This window comes from Nuphar pumila, chromosome 16 (assembly GCF_984573655.1).
Source record: "Nuphar pumila chromosome 16, dmNupPumi1.hap1.1, whole genome shotgun sequence".
In the NCBI taxonomy this organism is placed as follows: domain Eukaryota; kingdom Viridiplantae; phylum Streptophyta; class Magnoliopsida; order Nymphaeales; family Nymphaeaceae; genus Nuphar; species Nuphar pumila.
Genome location: NC_143264.1, coordinates 66,061,136 through 66,080,367, shown reverse-complemented (window position 1 = coordinate 66,080,367; position 19,232 = coordinate 66,061,136). Strand labels below are relative to the sequence as shown.

At 36.5% G+C, this 19,232-nt stretch overlaps 1 protein-coding gene across 2 annotated transcripts in view; it reads left to right on the top strand.

The window, feature by feature from the left end:
* Positions 1 to 19,232, top strand: part of LOC149813396 (ABC transporter G family member 28-like) — a 60,508-nt gene that overhangs the window by 40,843 nt on the left and 433 nt on the right. For both annotated transcript variants that reach the window (XM_089991953.1, XM_089991952.1), the window contains exons 4-13: positions 6,159 to 6,222; positions 6,317 to 6,463; positions 6,678 to 6,712; positions 8,552 to 8,625; positions 9,139 to 10,055; positions 13,786 to 14,082; positions 15,156 to 15,650; positions 17,120 to 17,268; positions 17,780 to 18,069; positions 18,156 to 18,289. In XM_089991953.1, the coding sequence (XP_089848079.1) occupies positions 6,159 to 6,222; positions 6,317 to 6,463; positions 6,678 to 6,712; positions 8,552 to 8,625; positions 9,139 to 10,055; positions 13,786 to 14,082; positions 15,156 to 15,650; positions 17,120 to 17,268; positions 17,780 to 18,069; positions 18,156 to 18,289 (2,602 nt within the window). The remainder of the gene's footprint in view (positions 1 to 6,158; positions 6,223 to 6,316; positions 6,464 to 6,677; positions 6,713 to 8,551; positions 8,626 to 9,138; positions 10,056 to 13,785; positions 14,083 to 15,155; positions 15,651 to 17,119; positions 17,269 to 17,779; positions 18,070 to 18,155; positions 18,290 to 19,232) is intronic.

The following is a 19,232-nucleotide window of genomic DNA, read 5'->3' as shown; positions in this document are numbered from 1 at the left end:
TCGAGCATCTTGCTTGTGAAGGCGCATGACCATTATTTAGGTGAATTATACGCGCCATTGTGCGTTTGAGGCAACCACACACCTCTCATCCTACTCACCGCAGTACGCAACGTACCTATTCAAATGTACAACCACGATGAAAAGGGCCAATCCGTAGTGAGGGTAGAAACATCACTCTTGTGATCTTAAACACATGCTATTGCATGTACGAGGCAGACATAGACCTCTCATCTCACTCATCGTAGTACGCAACGTACCTGTTCAAAAGTACAACCACGATGAGAGGGGCATGGATCTCTCGCAGGAAATCCCAACACTTCTGCTTTACAGAAGCCCACAGTGAACTCGTTCAAGTTCCAACTTATCATGCTCGGGTCCTTTAGACAATCGCAAGCATTCTGCCTATTAGGCGAATAACAATATAACAGGATTAGCTTAATGTGTCAATACACGCTTAGAGGTTACTACAGACCTTTTGTCCTGCTCTTCGTAGTCCAAACATATCGTACATAACTAAGAGTGCAACTACAAGAGGAGGAACATGGATTCCTCGTAAGAAATCCAACAATACCTTCACGAAGGAAGGCGCTAATATCTTGGTTGAACCAGAAAGCCTAGAACTAGGTCTTGAATCAGAAGTGATGCAACGCCGATCTAGGGATGACGCAAGTACCTCAGTAGGATTCCCGCCCTACTCGTGCACAGGCTCCTAAACAAGGTTATCTGAGTCGTAACAGATCGGCGAACTGAGGTTGTAACACACATCTCCCAAATACATCGATTTGGGAGATCTGGCTGCTATCTTTGCTTTACAAGCTATACATTCTTGAAAATAGGGTTGCCCCTAAGACCATCATCTTTGGAGAACCGAAGTGCATAAGTGTGTGTCGTGACCTTTAAGACAAGTGAAAAGATATACACTATACACTCAAAGCTGCACTCAGGAAGTGCAAGCTGACAAGGGGCAAACCCGTGCACATACTAATACAATGATAAATCGAGGGGCAAGACTCGATGGGTGAAGCTACACCGCGAGGATAGAACGCTAGAGCTACACACGAGGTATGAGATCATACATCGATCATCGAAACACACAAGCAGGCAACTACGTAAGCAACTCGTGAGGTATGAGATCCTATATTGACTACGCAAGTGTAAAGGACGACTCGAGGTATGGGGTTGCACCTCGATTAAACGATAAGCGTAAGCAAGTAAAGAAGCATACGACAGAGATAAGAATACATGCACGAGCAAAGCATATGCACGAAGTGCGGCAACAAGGTAAAGGCGAACACATACGAAAGTAAGTGCAACAGCCAGCATCACAGCACAGGAAAGTAAAATACGAAGAGTAAAGCAAGTAGCAAGGCTATGACGCATAAAGCGCGGGGCAACAAATAAATGCAAGAAAGTAAAGTGCGAGAATGTAAAGGAGGACCATGATTGCATCTTGGAGAACAAGGCAAACATAAGCAAGTAAATGCCAGGGCGCAAAGCGCGGGGCAACAGGAAAGTAAAGTGCGAGAAAGTAGAAAGGACAAGGATCGCGAAACCGCGTCCTCGAGTTAAAAGACATGAATGTATAGACAGGAATGAAAAGCATAGACACATATAGTGCGGCGGCAACAGAAAAGAAAGTGCGAGAAAGTAAAGAGGACAAGGATCGCGAAACCGTGTCCTTAAAGGTAAAGATATACATATATATATATTATACGTATACATATATCATCCTCTTTTAGTTATCTTTTCTTATTTTAGCATTTATCAGTTCATTGTCCTTTCACGCAAGAATCCCCTACCTTAAGGGGTTGCGGGTCCTCATACGCCAGCGGCGTAGGCAAGCTCGAGCCACGAAGGCGAGCTGGATCTACCGTTCAACCTGAAGAGCTTGAAACATTAGTATATGCCATAAGATAAACAAGAAGCAACAAAGGCAGCAAGGCCTCTCGCAAGCTGCAGTGCCAGAGGCAGGGGCCTCAGCTCTGCCTGGCAACAGCAGCAGATGCAGGGAGTAGGAGCTCCCTGTCTGCCGGCACAAAGACCCGGGTCCAAGAGTTTTGCTTGCTTTTAATTTTATTTTTTTCGTTACTTAACAGCTACATGCTATAGGGGACGTGACTCGGGTCCGAACCCGGGACCCGGTGCAGATTCGATGGTTATTAGGGTCCACAAATTTGGACCCGCTACCCATTGCGAAGTGGATCCATAGGTTGGATCCAACTGTGGATCCCTTACATATTTTTATTAATCTGTTTATTAATTTATTATATTATATATATATATATATTTCAAAATATGATATTATTCACATATGGATCCTGGATCCGAAAGGTGGATCCCAGGCCCATAACACATAAATTATGCGAATTTACGCATAAAAATTTGTGGTTATTACATACCGTCCTAGACGGATGGCCTGTCTGGTCTTGGACAATGCACTTCTTCATAGGGATATATCGTCTCCGTGGGCTACCTGCTATTAAACAATGCACTTTCTCATAGAGACTTACTGCTCTAGCCGGATTACCTGATCGGATCATGCACACCCTCATAGAGAATCCCTCTGGAACAGTTCCTCAATGGGTACCTTATCCAGTGAATACTATTATCATACATGCATTAATACACTTGACCACTTACTGGGTCCAGGGCTACCAACACGGGCACAAGCATATGTACAATCAATTAGCAAATCACAAGATTTTAGGTTACCACTTTAGGTCACCATCACATATCAACTCAATCGATGGAAACACAAGGTGAAGAGCCACTATCTGGAACATTTAATTGATCTCAAAAAGATCTTTTGCATATCTCATTTCATACATCAATCAACATGCATCAAATCATATAGCATATCATATGTCACATCACATGCATAATATCGCCAACCAGGTTTCAAGAACCCTAGTTTACTTTTGAACTTAAAAATTTATCACTTATGTTTGTAATTTCACATCATGTGGCATTTCAATCATATCATATAGAAGCATATCATCATACGCATCATAACATCACCACAAGAAACATTGCATTTCATAAATTGAACCTCGAAACATGTGCAATAAGACTTATAATTCTAAGAATGCATGTGTGAACATGCACATTCCATAATACGAAGCAATTAAACATCAACATGCACAACTTGTATGTATTTCGAGTTATGCACACATGATTCAAGTCATATATACATGTTTCACCACATGAACCAATATGCAAAGCAAACATTTCATATATAATGTGTCTCATACATTATATATATATATATAATGTATGAGACACAAATCATGGTTCATCCATGAGAGCATGGGATATATCAGTCCATGCATAACGGTACTTGTATAATCTTATCATAACATGATTTTATCACATATGCTTTCGTGTATGATTCATTCATAACATACATGGCATGTTTTACAAAAATATTGTTTCTCATAAGCAATTCAATTTACTTATGTTATCATATCAATCATGCAACATTCATTTCACTAATGCATGCTTTAACATGTACCTGCAACAAACACACTCTATATTCTGCTAACTACAATTATGACGAGCATGATCTCCTTAACTTCAACAAGAAAAATACTTTTGTTCTCATACATTCATATCATGCTCAGCATGATCTCCAAACTTCAATCACAATAGTCCTAGATATCCATGTGCGTGCACATGCAGGTATTGCATGCAATTAAAATAAATTATTGTGAGCTGCATTTGCATCACGTGGGTATTTACCCGATTTACATTTTGCATTGCATTTCATTCAATACATACTCACTTATAGTCATTTTAATACTTAGCATAAGTATCGCATTCTTGGTATTTCCTGCACTCAAATTAGTTAAACATATATGAAAACTTATGCATACATAACAACTCTAAATATCCACAACTAAGTCGGGTGTGTGCGCATAACTTGTATTTGCAATTCAGTTAAGTATTTAGCGCAATAACATCCTACTTAAACATTTAATGCCTACACATGCTCTCTACAATTCAGTTAAGGGATCTTACCCTCGTAGATCCGATGAAACAACGTAGCAAAACCCAAAATTCCTTGGGGTTTCGCAATCTGCAACAAACTGCTGCACTCAAGCGATTAATCGAACACTTGGTGCGTCGTCAAAATTGCCAAAAGCTCCAAAATCGTGTATAGAGCAAGTTTTTAGAGAAAGCTTTTCACCTCGCAGTCCTTGAGGTACGAGCGTTTGTCGAAAGTGCGAACGCGGAGAAGTGGATTGGCCCCTAGCATAACTAACGAGGATCCAGGAAATGTGCAGTTACTGATGAAGGAAATCAAAGGTCATCGGTGGTGGCAATGCCTCCTGCGGTAATGTTGTCTTATCAGTGGCAATTGGAGGCAGCCAGCCCCGGTATGACCATGGTTAAGAGTTCGGATAGGAGTTGTGGCTCCCTGCTAACAAAATCCCAAAGGATAGATGAAAAGGAAACAACAACAATAATAAAAAAAAGAAAACTGGAAGAGGGGTGGCGGTTGTTTCTGGCAAGGGAACAGTCCGACCACCTGTGGTGGCTCGGGTTCTGCGAAGAACAAAGAAAACCATAAAAAAATAGTCAGTCAGCAAGGTTTGTTTTGCTAAAAAAAATCAAATGGAAGTGCAACATCTCACAATGGTCGCTCAGTGGCTCTAAAAAAAACTAGTTGGTAACAGAGGCAGTAGGCGGTCGACCGCTCAATGACAGTCGTGTTCAGAATACCATTCACCAGCAGTTGATCAGCTGTTCCTACGGGAGTGGTGCTCGACAGACGGAGGATCGTGGATGAGCCACTGTGACAGAACTCTGAATTGGTGTGGTTGAAACAGTTACTAGAAGACTTGGGAGTTTACATAACTGAACCCTCAAGATTATGCTTTGATAACAAGAGTGTTGTCTATATTGCAAGCAACCATATATTTCATGAGCGCACAACACATTGAAATGGATTGTCATTATGTCCGTGAAGAATTCTTGAAGAAGACCATCCATTTACCGTATGTACCATTTGAGTATCAACTGCAGATTTCTTCACTAAGGTGCTGCCCTCTTTCGGATTCTGCTTACTTCTTGGCAAACTCTCGGTTGTGATTCCATGAGTTTGAGGGGGGTGTTAGAACTTAGAATATGGGTACTCTTATATATATATATATATATATATTATTTTTGTACCTGTAATTTGTTTTACTCTTCAAGGGTATTTTAGTTTTTTTTATCCTTGTAATTGAAACATCCGAGGACATGGCATTGGATAGAAATGATTGGAGGAAAAGGATTCATGTGGAAGACCCAAAATGATTTTCTTTTTTGGTTCATATCGCTGACCCCAATTGTTTTGGGATGAAGGCGTAGTTGTTGTTGTTGTTGTAATTGAAACAGTCCATTAGGGGCTAATCAGTCTTTTCTTATTTTTATTTTTCATATTTTTTGTGTCTTGGCATTTGTTATATTGTTAAGGGCATTTATGTCCTTGACAATATAACAAATGCTATATTGGGAGCTCCTCACTCCTTTTGTGTATAAATATGGGACCTTGAGTCCCTTGTATTCTATGCATTTTGTATGCATGTGTTTATCGATAAAGGATATATTTTTTATGTTTGAGTATTCTTGAATAGCCCTTAAGTGGCTTTTGTGTTTATACCTCTTTGAGGATTTACTTTGTGCCTCTTGTATGAGGTGTGTGGAGGCATCTTGATTTCATTACACTTGTTTTGTCAAAGTTTCCCTTCTGACCTAGATTCACATTCTGTATTAACTGGAAAATTGTTGTGGTCCTGTGGATGAAAACATCTTCTGATGTTATGCATTTTGATGGTTGTTTAATACAACGTGCTTCACTTGTTCATACCTTCTCTTCTTTTATTGTGCGAATTGATTATAAACACCATGAATTTTGTAAGGAAATTTGGCACCTTGTAACATGTATTGTTGCAAGCAGCCTTCGTTTTCTTAATATCTGTAACAGGAATGAACGTATTGTGGTTAATCTTTTTATTTTATGATATTTGATAGACCAACGTTTTTGGTCTATTGTTGTCATTATATGTTTTATAACCTATGCATCATGTGAAAAAATGCATTTCTTGCTAGATGCGTTCATGTCAGCCTCCTGATATCATTCTTGTACTTTATTATTGGCTTTGTCTGTACCGAAGCTTGTCCCTTAGGTGCATACTGCCCCCTTGCTAAACTCAACCGAGCCACAGGGATATGTGATCCGTAAGTTTATCGCTCTGTTTCACAATTATTTTCTATTAGTCATTGCTGCACAATGTTTTAATGTTGCATGAGTTAATGCTAAGAATTAATACAGATACCTTTACCAGTTGCCCACTGGAAAAACCAACCATTCATGTGGTGGAGCAGATAAATGGATTGATGTTGGAAGCAGTAGTGAAGTGTTCTGTGCAGCTGGATCATATTGTCCTACTACAACAGAAAAAATTCCGTGCAGTAGTGGGTATCAATTTTCATCCTAAACTTTTCCTGTTTTTTTAGTTAGAAACTCTTCTATACTTGCAGAAAATAATAATAAACCTGTTTTTCTTTCACGGTCGAAACAATGAAGCAGCAAAGGGTCACCTATGGTTTACATGCAAAATATCTAAAGTTGATTTTGATGATTTATCTCCCCTTCAACTTTTTGCTGAACAATTTCTTCCATGATTATGCAGACATTACTGCAGGATGGGTTCCACATCTGAAAAGAGTAAGTTCCTTGTTCTCTATTTTTGGGTTTGATTGACATGAGCTCATTATATCTATTGCTATATCTGTTGTTTATAAGGGAAACCCTTCCTCATAAGGCACATTATTTAGATCACCATGTACTCTCATATTATGCTTCCAGAGCGCAAGTTGTTGGTCAAATTAAATTGTGAGGCTTTTTCTAAAAATGATGTGGTTAATCTGTCACAAGAGACAGGAAAATGAATGAACACAGTAAACCTAATGGACTGCATGACTGATTTTTTATTCCAGTCTATATAATAGCTAAATGTAAGACTGTCTGTGGGGTCTTCAACTATTCCCATTAATTATGTAAATTACAAGAATGTAATGAATAGGATGATTATCAGTCCTTAACTGCACATGATAGTCTTAGCAGTGCCATGTCCCCTCTGTAAGTCCTTTTTATCCTGTCGAACCTGCAAGAAGAATAGAGAGAGTTAAGAGGGAAAATAATAGACAGAATAGGAGGAGAAGGAGATGGGAGTAGAAGAGAGTTACATTTCTTGACCCACAGCTTTTCTTAGCCAACTAAGAACTTGGAGTGTATGCTTCTTCTCTCAAAGTGGTATAGGTGGACTCTTTCCTTGATAAGATGAAGTCTCCTGGCATCATTCCATGACTGATGGTGTGAGAGATCCCACACCTTTCACAAGCAGGAACATGCACCTGCATGGATTTAGGCCTTTAAGCTTTAAGAAGCACTCTTAATGATGGAACCAGTAATTTACTTGTTTTATCAGCTCAAACCATGGATTTTGAGAGTTTAAATCAAAATATCACCTTTAGGACAGTTCATTACTTATGAGACTAATTTCAATTTACTCTCATCCTCAAATTGGATAAAGGGTGTGTGCATTTCTTGCTTTGGCTGGAAGCAACGTCAATCAGATAATTTCAAGTGGGATCCAACCCCTTTTGCTTAGCAATCAGAGTCTTTCTTGGTTTATTGCTAATTTGCTATTCTTTTAGATCTTCTGGTTCCACCCTTTTGAACTGTTATTGCTTTCTTGATTCAAGGGCTTTCTGTTTTGGACATAAAAGAAGACAGATTTTTCTTTAAGTTGGTTTTAGCTATTCCTCCCAATTTATTATTCTGACAAATTGAATGGTGAAATGTGTTAGCGTTTTGTTGTTGCCACTATCGCTATTGGCTTCAACTAGAAAGTGTTAAGATTTTATTCTTATATAATGCAAGGAGAATTAACTGATCCAGAAGCATTTATTTTTAAGACATTAAATACCGTTAGGTGTAACCTAACTAGCACTGATCTTGGAAGGAATTTATCTTCCCGTGGAAAGACCTTCATGAACTTTCGTGCTACATTGATACTAGAGAGGCACCGAGAAACTTGAAAGCACATGGTTGCTTGCTTTGAAAGCTAAAGTTAAACTTTCTTCAGCTCAAGATGCAAGATTGTTTCATGGTTAAATATTTTTTCCCATGAATTGAAGCAATATGTACAAAATTCTACCTCCATGCTCTTTTGTATCCCTCAGATCAATCACCTTTTTTAAGATCATTTTCTGGTTCTTAGCAGATGCAACTGGGCTTCATTAATCTCTCTGATTGTCATGCCTAATGCTTGTGGTGAAAAACCTAATTTATTTAATAGAATTAAATGTTGATTACGATCTTGGTCATAGTAATACATTCTGTTTATTGTTGCTGTTTCTCATGTTATTATCAGTTGCAGAATTCAGTGTGAACCTTAAAACTTTGAGCATGAGGTGGACATTCTAAGGACTTGGAACAGTATCTTATAGTTTTTGTCATTGACTGTATGCTACATGGACTAATTTCATCAATATTTTGCAGGATGCTTCAAGTTAACTTCTTGCGATCCAAACACTGCAAATCAAAATATTCATGCATATGGGATGATGCTTTTCGTAAGTGTTTCAACATGTTACTGTGCATTTGTATTCAAACCACACCTCTTATGAACAAGATCTATTTTCTAGAACATGTCCTTATATAGAAACTGTTTTGTTTGTCCAAAAGTTATGGTGAAATTTCTGGGCCTGATTGTATAGTCCGAACATATGTTAATGGCTAATGCGTACACTAAAAGTAGTAATATCACAGCTTTCATGCTCTTTAATTTTTTTTACACGTTCTGAAATGTGAATGGAAAATATCCTTGATTTCTTTGCAATGATGAGTCTACTTTTGTAAATGCCCTCATAGGCCCTTTTCTCATGGGATGTACATCAGAAAATATCCACAGTTGAATAAAATTCTGGTTTGGCTGGATGAATGGCATACATCTCTAAAATTCACCTGTTTTCCTTAATTGGTTGCATTTTTTTAAGTTTCCAATGCATGACATAGTAATTTGGCATCTAAGCAACTTCTTGCTAGTAAAGCTGTATAATCATCATGACATGTTTATCATATTTCAGGCTGCACTATGTACTTTACTGCTGATTATTTACAACTGCTCTGACCAAGTTCTGACAACTCGGGAGAGAAGAGAAGCTAAATCAAGGGAAGCTGCTGCTAGGAGTGCAAGGGAAACTGCACAAGCTCGTGAAAGATGGAAATCAGCAAAAGAGATTGCAATGAAGCATGCAATTGGCCTGCAGACACAGCTATCTCGTACATTTTCTCGCAAGCGTTCTGTCAAACAAGAGGAACTTAAAACACTGCATCAATATAGAACTGTCTCTGAGCTCTCCTCATTGTCAAATGGTCTTCCATCTAGTTCTTCAAGTGCATCTTCTGAGGCATCAACCTCAAAAAGGAAGGAACCTAGTAACCTTACTAAGATGATGCATGCAATTGAAGATGATCCTGATAGCACTGAAGGATTTAATCTTGAAATTGGTGATAAACATGCCAAGAAGATGCCAAAGCCTAAAAATATGCACACTCGAAGTCAGATTTTCAAATATGCATATGGACAACTTGAAAAAGAGAAAGCCATGCAGCAGCAAAACAAGAACCTTACATTCTCAGGAGTAATTTCAATGGCCACTGATACTGAAATCAAGACAAGGCCTACGATTGAGGTTGCTTTCAAAGATCTTACTCTAACCTTGAAAGGGAAAAAGAAGCATCTACTAAGATGTGTCACAGGTAAAATTACGCCTGGTCATGTCTCGGCAGTCATGGGCCCTTCAGGTGCTGGAAAGACTACTTTTCTTAATGCATTGGCTGGCAAAGCAACTGGTTGCACAATGACAGGCATTATTCTCATAAATGGAAAAATAGAATCTATACATTCGTACAAGAAGATTATTGGATTTGTTCCACAAGATGATATTGTCCATGGAAACTTGACGGTAGAGGAGAATCTTTGGTTCAGTGCAAATTGCAGGTATGTTACTTGGATGTATGTTCTGCTTGTTTTAGTCCTGGTACTGTTTTTTGTTATTCTTATGTCATTTATTGATTGAAGTTTCACCAACTCTTATTCATGTGGAACATCACTAACAACATAAAATGCTGTGCAACTGATTGTTTCCCCAATTGTCTTCTCTAGTCCCTTTATCACTTAAGAGACTCTCCTAATAGCATGTTTCTGCTAATGGTAACTAGGAGTATTTGTATGTTAGTATTGTGAACATTTCTTTAATGATATGGGGCAAATTAGGTAAGGTTTCAATTAAAAGAGAAAGCATTTTGTGATATCATGTCTCCACTGAATCTTCTTCGTCTTCTTAAAAAAAAGCATGTCTCCATATTCAGCTGTATGCATATGAAACTCGACAACCTGAATCAAACTAGATATAATCAGGTTTGCGAATACATATATAACTCGACAAATCTGATTCAAACATGTATATTCAAATGCATGAGCATGAGACTCAACAGAAACTGAATATGAACATGCAACTCGTTAAGTCTGAAACACATGCACATATGTCCAGCTTTATAAAAATCAACCAACCTGAAATTTATCTATATATACATATATATTCAGCGTGCATGAGCAAGAAAGCTCTACAAACCTGAATATATATATATATATATACTCAAAGTGAATAAGCAACATTAATTGAAAATCGACATGCCTGTTCTTAGATGTAAAAATCGTCAAATCTGAATATGTATATTCATATACATATTCAGATGCATGAACCATGAAATCGACATGTATATTTTCAGATTTTTGGTGTATAAGAGAAATAGTCATTCATAAAAAAAAATCTATTTGTATATAAATTTGACATTATGTATATATATATACATGAAATCAGATTTCTCTTTTCCCTCTAATACTTATACATAAATTGATTTATACGTATTTCTGGCCCATAAGAATTTAGAAAGAAACCCGTACCTTGAATCGAAGATCGGAAAAACTCAAAAAAAATGATGGATGTATGAAAAAAAAAATTCTTCCTCTTCTCTTTCTTCTTTTATTTTTCTCTCTCTCATTTCTTTTTTTTCTTTCTCTCTCTACCTCTCTCTCTAGAACATGAGTTCTAGAGAGAGGGAGATCCTAACCCTTTTTATATATTTTTATTATATTTTGTTTTTTTAAATGGTTTTTAGATGGGGGTGATGTCCTCTCTAGAGTCCCTTAGTTTTGTAGAGTTCTACTTCATATAGATCTCTACTCTATCTTCTAGATATATTTAATTAAAATTTTATTTTAATTATTTATTATTTTATTAATATCCCAAAGGAATATTCCAGAGGGTGTCACCCCCTCTGGAAAGATTTATTGGGTAGAGTTCTAGCTTATCCTATTTTAATTTAAAGTTGATTTTAAAGTTTTAAAATGGCCATGGATGAATTTTCGTTCCAGATCTAGATCCAAGATCCAAATCCACTTGGATCCTACCTGGACCAGATCCTAGTCAATGCAGATCTTGGACTGGGTCCAGATATATATTAACTTGAATCAACGGAGCGGATCCAATTCGATCCAACCCAGAAAGATGTCAAAAATAGAGGCCGGTCATTTTTGAAAAATGCATTTTTCAGGCCAACCGTAATCCGATTTTGGAAAGCAGGTCGCCAATGCGATTTACATTTTGAGGCGGATCTAACGGTGGTCATACCTGGTTTTCGCCTTCGAATTTCACCTGAATTTTGCTCGATTTTTTATTGAATTTAAAGGTTAAAAAAAATTTATAAATGGATCAACTAGGTCTTGTCAGTGGGCTGGGCTCTCGGCCACGTCCAAACCCAGCTGGCCTCACCTATAAACTAGTTATTTTTTCACGATTTTATCAATTTAAATAAATATATAATTCAAAGATTATATTTTTCAATTTTAAAAAAACCATGGAAAAGTATGTGATATTACAGAAACTCCTCTAATTCTAACCTCTTTATATATATATGTATATTATTTTTAGTATATAGTTTTAAATTTGTTATTTATTTTAAACACTTATTTATCCACATCCATATGGATTATGGATCTCAACAATGGATTCAAGATCCATATATGTGTCCCCACTCAATGTCAGCCTCTCTCTCTCTCTCTCTCTCTCTCTCTATATATATATATATATATATGGGTCTCGGACAATGGATCCTAGACCATGTCCAGATCCATTTGACGTAAGCCCCTATATATGTATATATTATACCAATTTCAATAATAAAAATACCTTCATTTAATAAATTTTACATTTATTAAATTTTTTAAATTAAGAAAAATTTGCAAGATATTACATTTGTCACCTTGGGTCATAGTTTGCACCTTGTAGATTGCACACATGTGCAATATCTTTAAGGGAATACATATTTTTAAGGTATTTTCAAGCCTTATTGGCATGCTCAAATTTTGCAATACTAAAGCATTTCTTGATATCTATGCTATTAATTAGCTAATACATGATCTTGACATGCCCCATCCTCCATTTCCATTTTTTCTCATATATGGCTAATGCTTTAGTCTTCCTCCATCCATGAGAGGTACTTCTTTCTCATTTTCTACTTTAGTGAGAATTAGTTTTGGTTCCGGATCAGAAACATTCCTCAAATGTGGTGCTTCATAATTGATTCCTATATTACATAATTGGTATCATTTAGTTTTATGGGTATGATGGTGACTTTATCATTGTCATCAATTTTTACAAAGATGACAGAAGAGAGAGAAGATGAGAGATAAAAAAAAATATGAGAAAGGGAGAAAGAACAAGAGCACAATCACAGTTCCACGATCTTTGAGTAGAGTCAATGAATACTCGAGCCAATGAATCACTTCTTTCTTCAACTACGCAAGCACAAGAACACTTAAATCACCAAAAAAGAAAAGAGTCTTCCTGCTTCAATGGTGCAGAAATTGAGGCAGCAACTCTCCAAAGATCCAAGAGCTACCGAGCTCTAATACCATGTAATGAAATGGAAGCCTTCAATAAGAGCACAAATGTTTCACAACAAGTATCTGTTAAAGAGACATTAACCAAAACCCACAAAAGGGCACAAATGAGAATGCTCAAGAATAAACTGAATAATCTTTATTCAATTCATATAAAATTCTTAAAAAGCATTAATACAATGAGAGGGGGATAACCCCTATTTATACACATGAGAGAGCTCTTAGAATAGAGCTTGAGGAGACTCAAAAAGAGTCATTGGAGCTTAGTCCAATGGCTCTATTTATAGCCGTTGGACTAGCTCCAACGGCTCTTAAATTAGTTGACAATATGTTGACTAGTTCAAGTCTAGTTCAAAATGAACTAAATACATTAAAAGGAAAAAAATAAATAAAAATAAAAGAAAGAAATATATAAATATACATATTATATATATATATATATATATATATGTACACTTTTTAACAAGGACTAGCCCAACGGCTAGTTGGACTAGCCCTCATGCTTCCTCCCATTTGTATATATATGGGATCTCACTCATATCACAAGTATGCTTTTCTTAAGCATTTCTTGAGTAAAATATTTTACTATTTTTTTATCTTGAGAGCTCTCTTGAGTGTTGTTTGTGAGCTATTGTGGTGTATGCCCTTGTGGCCTTGTATTTGCCCATTAGTGGGTTGTGTTTTACCTTATTGTCCTTGTGCTTGTGCTCTGTTCTAGATTTCATTACGGTAATAACTGTACTTTTCATTTCTTATTCTTCTGAAGACTATCTGCAGAATTGGCAAAAGCAGAGAAGGTTCTAGTTGTTGAACGGGTCATTGAATCATTGGGGCTGCAGTCTGTGCGGGACTCTTTGGTTGGCACAGTTGAGAAACGAGGAATATCAGGTGGACAAAGGAAACGAGTAAATGTTGGGCTGGAAATGGTCATGGAACCTTCATTGCTGATCCTAGATGAACCAACGTCTGGTTTGGACAGTGCATCATCCCAGTTACTTCTGAAAGCTCTTCGGCGTGAGGCTGTTGAAGGTGTCAACATCTGCATGGTGGTTCACCAACCAAGGCGAGTTTCAAGTCGTAGCTATATAAAATAAAAAAGAAAGTTATAAAAAATGTAAACCCAGAAAATGCTTTAAAATTTTTAATGCAGATTTTGTTTTCAACAAATAGTGATAATTTTTTTAACAAAAAATGGAAACCACATGACTTGTTTTGCTTTTGAAGTTTTCCTGGGTTCCAATGATTATACAGTTTCTTTCTGCTCCTACTCTAGTGTTGAGATTTTTGTTTATACAATCCAAGCCTCCTTGAGTCAGACTTGATGGAGCCACTCCATCTCTCGGTTTTCAGTTCTTTTTATCGTGACAAATTAGGAACTGGAGTGAGTGGCATAATTCAATCTTACCTGGGCTGTGACCATATATATGTATAGCAACATATAAATGCAAACTGTAGTCCTTGAATTCACCAACAGAAATAATTCAAGGTGGTATGAAAAGCTAAGAAATAGATGAGAAGAGAACTAACGAAATGGACTTATTCAAAATGGAATATGCAAGTGTTTATGTAGATCGTACCCGATGCACTTAACACTTAAACAGGTACCAATTGTGATTGTACAATTGCATTTGTGAGAACACCCTATATACCCCATGTTAAATATTCAATTATCAGACTTAGTCCTTGAATCCACCAGATATGTCATTTCCATGATGCTAATCGGCCATTCATATAACTGTAGCTTCATGGTTTATTTTCATGTTTTGAATTATAGATATGTGTGTGCAAATTGAGCTGATTCATGTCTTTGCTTGTTTCTGCCATCTAGGGCTTACCATACCCCATGACACATTGGTTTTCATTGCAATTGGTTATAACTTATAACTATATCATTCTGTAAAGCATCCCAGATATTTATCAGTTCAGTACACCTATAACAAGACGATTCTTGTTAAAAATGTGCATATATATAAGAGAAATAGGGAAATTGTTAAACATATAGAAATAGGGGAAATGCCACTATAATACAAATATTTTACATCATTATAGATTTTTAATTTGATGGTTAGTGCTTCATTGTGAACCTCTCTCTCATGTATATAAGTTTATAACTTATGTCAATTGTGAACTTTTCAGCTACACTTTGTTCAGGATGTTTGATGATTTAATACTTCTAGCCAAAGGTGGTCTGACTGTATACCATGGATCTGTAAAGAAAGTTGAGGAATACTTTGCAGGTCTTGGGATAAGTGTCCCGGACCGTGTCAATCCTCCCGATCATTTCATTGACATTTTGGAGGGCATAGTAAAACCAAGCCCAAATTTGAGCATAAACTATAAACAACTGCCTGTCCGATGGATGTTGCATAATGGCTATCCAATTCCACCGGATATGCAGGCCAGCATTCCTAGTGCAAATGCATCTTCACATGGTGGAGCTTCCTCTAGTGAAGCGCGTGCAGTTCGTGCTGACACTGAAGCCCAATCATTTACCGGGGAGTTGTGGGAAGATGTCAAGTCCAATATGGAGCTCAAGAGGGATAATATACAACACAACTTTTTGATGGCCAAGGATTTGTCTAACCGTAAAACACCAGGTGTTCTGCGGCAATATAAATATTTTCTTGGGAGGTAAAGTTTAGCTATCCTTTTCCTTGTTGAGCCTTTTTTAAGAAGACAAATGAGTTTATATTTATGTAAGCCTCCATTTAAATTATGTTGCATAAACTTGTTCAGTGATGCCACTATTTGGACAGCTTTTTTTTGCAAATATGTTTGGATCATTGAGTCCATTTGAATGATGCATAATCTTAGAAGAAACTTTTGTTGAATTTGGTAGTACAGAAAAATAATTTTGCCATTTTGGTAACACTTGTTTCAATGACTTAAAACATGGCCTATTCATTTGGATTTGCATGGTCTATGAAATTCCAATTGTTCTCTCTCTCTCTCTCTCTCTCTCTCTCTCTCTCTCTCTCTATCTATCTATCTATATATATATATAGGAAAAGTGGTAGCTGCCTACCACTTTTTGAGCCTACTGCCAACCTACTACAACCAGTGAATAGGTGTTTCCAGATTGTTTTTCGCAAATCTGACCCTGCAGATGTGTTTGGTATGGTCGATTTGCTAGGAAATGACACTTGGATCATGTTTTTATGATAAAAAAACATGATTTTTTAAGCATTGAATACTTTTGAAATTGTAGACCGTCGATTTTTAAATATTATAAAATCCTACCTGTGTGTCGGAATCGAATGATCAGAGAGTCAATACCTACAAAATAAAGCATGTAGATCACATTTGTATGGTCAGATTTTAGAAAGAATAGAAAAAAACCCTTCCAAAGCCCGGTAGGCTGGTGGTAGGCAGCTACCACCTACTATATATATATATATATATATATATATATATATATATATATATATATATATATATATATATATATGTTGATTCTACATATTTTCTATGAATATCTTCATATAGAATACATCGTTACATGAACCATAAGGATGTTAGGTTCTGGAGAATCTACAGGGTTACTATAGCTACTTTTACATGATGCAAATCTTTGCTTGGCACCCTTATGTAGCTGTTAAAGCTCACTGTTTGTTCATATCCTTTGTTGATGAGGGGTGGCATTGTTGCTCTTCTGTTTATATTAGCAGCCCTTATTAGGACTACAAGCAATGATCAAAATAAACTTAAAGTTACGACAAATATCACCCTTGCCATTTGTTAATGACTTTATATCATGAATGACCAAAACACCCCTGGCATCAACTTTGTTTACTCCTTGAACACTTTGGAATGTGACTATAATATAGCATAGGTCTTTCAAATGTCATGAACTTTGGGATCTTTTTCACTAAGAATATTGGCAGCAATATACTGTGTGATAAATTAGCGATATTTACAAGTTCAATATTTAGTGTTATTGTCATGAAAATATCATAGTATTTTTATATCTGGAATATCGTCTAGTATGTTGCTCCCGAAGAGCTTTTAAGAGAACCTGCTTCTGGGGCTTGACCATCAAGATCTTTAAATTCAAATTGTTGACAGTAATTTTTGCTTTTTCATGCTTTTGATGATTTCAGAGTTGGTAAGCAGCGTCTACGAGAAGCTAGAATACAAACAGTGGATCTCTTGATCTTGTTACTTGCTGGGGCCTGCTTGGGAACACTTGCTAAAGTCAATGATGAAACATTTGGAGCTCTTGGTTACACATATACTGTCATTGCAGTCTGTAAGCTTTGTTACTTATGAACCTTGCTCTCCTGTATAAGGTCTTGCATTCTTGTAGATAATGCAGCAAAAGTTCTATGCTTGTAGATAGTGCAACAAATGGAACCATCTTGAATGACATTAAACCACCTTATTCTCATCTCGCAAACTACAACTTGCAGCCATGATTTGTCCATTCTGTACAGCAGCTTTAATTTTTTGGAAAGAGCACAGTTTATATCCACGATTGAACTGTTCTTAGCTATAGTCCTGTTTATGTTGGTTCTTATTGCCAGATTGATGTCATGTAACTCTTGCCAATTGATTATGAGAAAACTGTCAAGTGTCAAGAAACTATGTCTGTGCTTTTGTTGTCTGAGTCTTTTGACTATGAAATTTTAAGATGTTAATTTGAATTTCATAGCAAATTGAAATATTTTTCTGTCTAAAAGTTTTGTTTTTGTCTACTTTCACTAATCCATGAGTTAGAGTGGTAATTCTGATGAATTTGTACTCTTCTGTGTGAATTGCAGCTTTGTTGTGCAAAATTGCAGCTTTGAGGTCATTTTCACTTGATAAGCTTCAATACAGGAGAGAGAGAGCCTCTGGCATTAGCAGCCTTGCTTATTTTCTTTCGAAAGAAACGATTGACCATTTTAATACCATCATCAAACCTCTTGTTTATCTTTCAATGTTTTATTTCTTCAACAATCCAAGGTCATCATTTCAGGATAATTACATTGTTCTAGTTGCACTTGTATACTGTGTGACTGGTATTGCTTATGTCTTTGCCATTGTCCTGGAGCCTGGCCCTGCCCAACTGGTATGCTGTTAATCTCTGTTGACATTAACTTAGCTTGTCAGTTTTTTACTTTCTTTCTTTAACACAATTCACTGTATTATTTGCAGTGGTCTGTCCTTCTTCCTGTTGTTTTGACTCTGATAGCAACACAGAAGAAAAGCAGCAGACTCGTGAGCATTTTGGCAAACTTATGCTATACTAGGTGGGCTCTAGAAGCATTTATTATCGCAAATGCAGAGAGGTTTGCCCTAGTTTCTCTCTTCAATCTGTATTGAAATTTACTAGTAAGAAGCACGGCCAGTAGGTTTTACATGTTTTATCCATCAAAACATTCTACCTAGATGTGTGCATGATATATAGGGCAGTTTTGAATTTTTTATTTCATATTTGTGCTTGTTTTCCATTCAGACAGTTAAACTCTCTTTTTTTTTTTACTTATAAATTGTAATCTTTAGTTTCTTTATTGATATTCCACTTATTGCATCTGTTATCTTCTCATTTTGTTTGGCTTATTAACTATCTTGTAGGACATTTTGTTAGTTATAACAAATGAGATGTGGTTTTGATTCTTTTTTCACCTGAACTTCTTTGGCCTAAAAAATGATGAAATAGATCATCATGTTGGTCGGTTTGTCATCTCTTTTGCTGAATGTGTTTGGTAGTTCATGGAACTTTAGATTTCTAGTAATGTGGATGACATTTGGACCAAGGGACAGGATAAGATATGTGATGTTAATGTGCTGAGAGAGAGTTTGAAGAAAGAAGATTGTTTCCGTTAACACTAGTTATCAAAAGTAAATAGTTGTCTGAGTTTGTAAGATTCATGTTCTCAATAAAAGTTCTTTAAATAGAACGTATCAAGAAGTATAGGAGATATTTTCTTTCCTCATGATTGTTCAAGAATACCTCCCACTTATCTCTTCCGATAAGATGAACTTCCCACATGTCATTTTCTTTTTAGTTTCTGAGAATGAAGAGCGAATCAAAACATTATGAAGTATAGAGATCTGTAATAACTGCTTCTCACAGCCATGAATATGTTTTTCTGAAAAACCATGTATTCTCTTTGCTAACTGTGTTAGCTGCTTTATAAACCAAATATCCATTTCTTTAAAGTTCCCTAACAGCTAAAATGGTCCAAATGCGTGATATGCAAAATTACCAATAACAGAGAATTGAGCAAT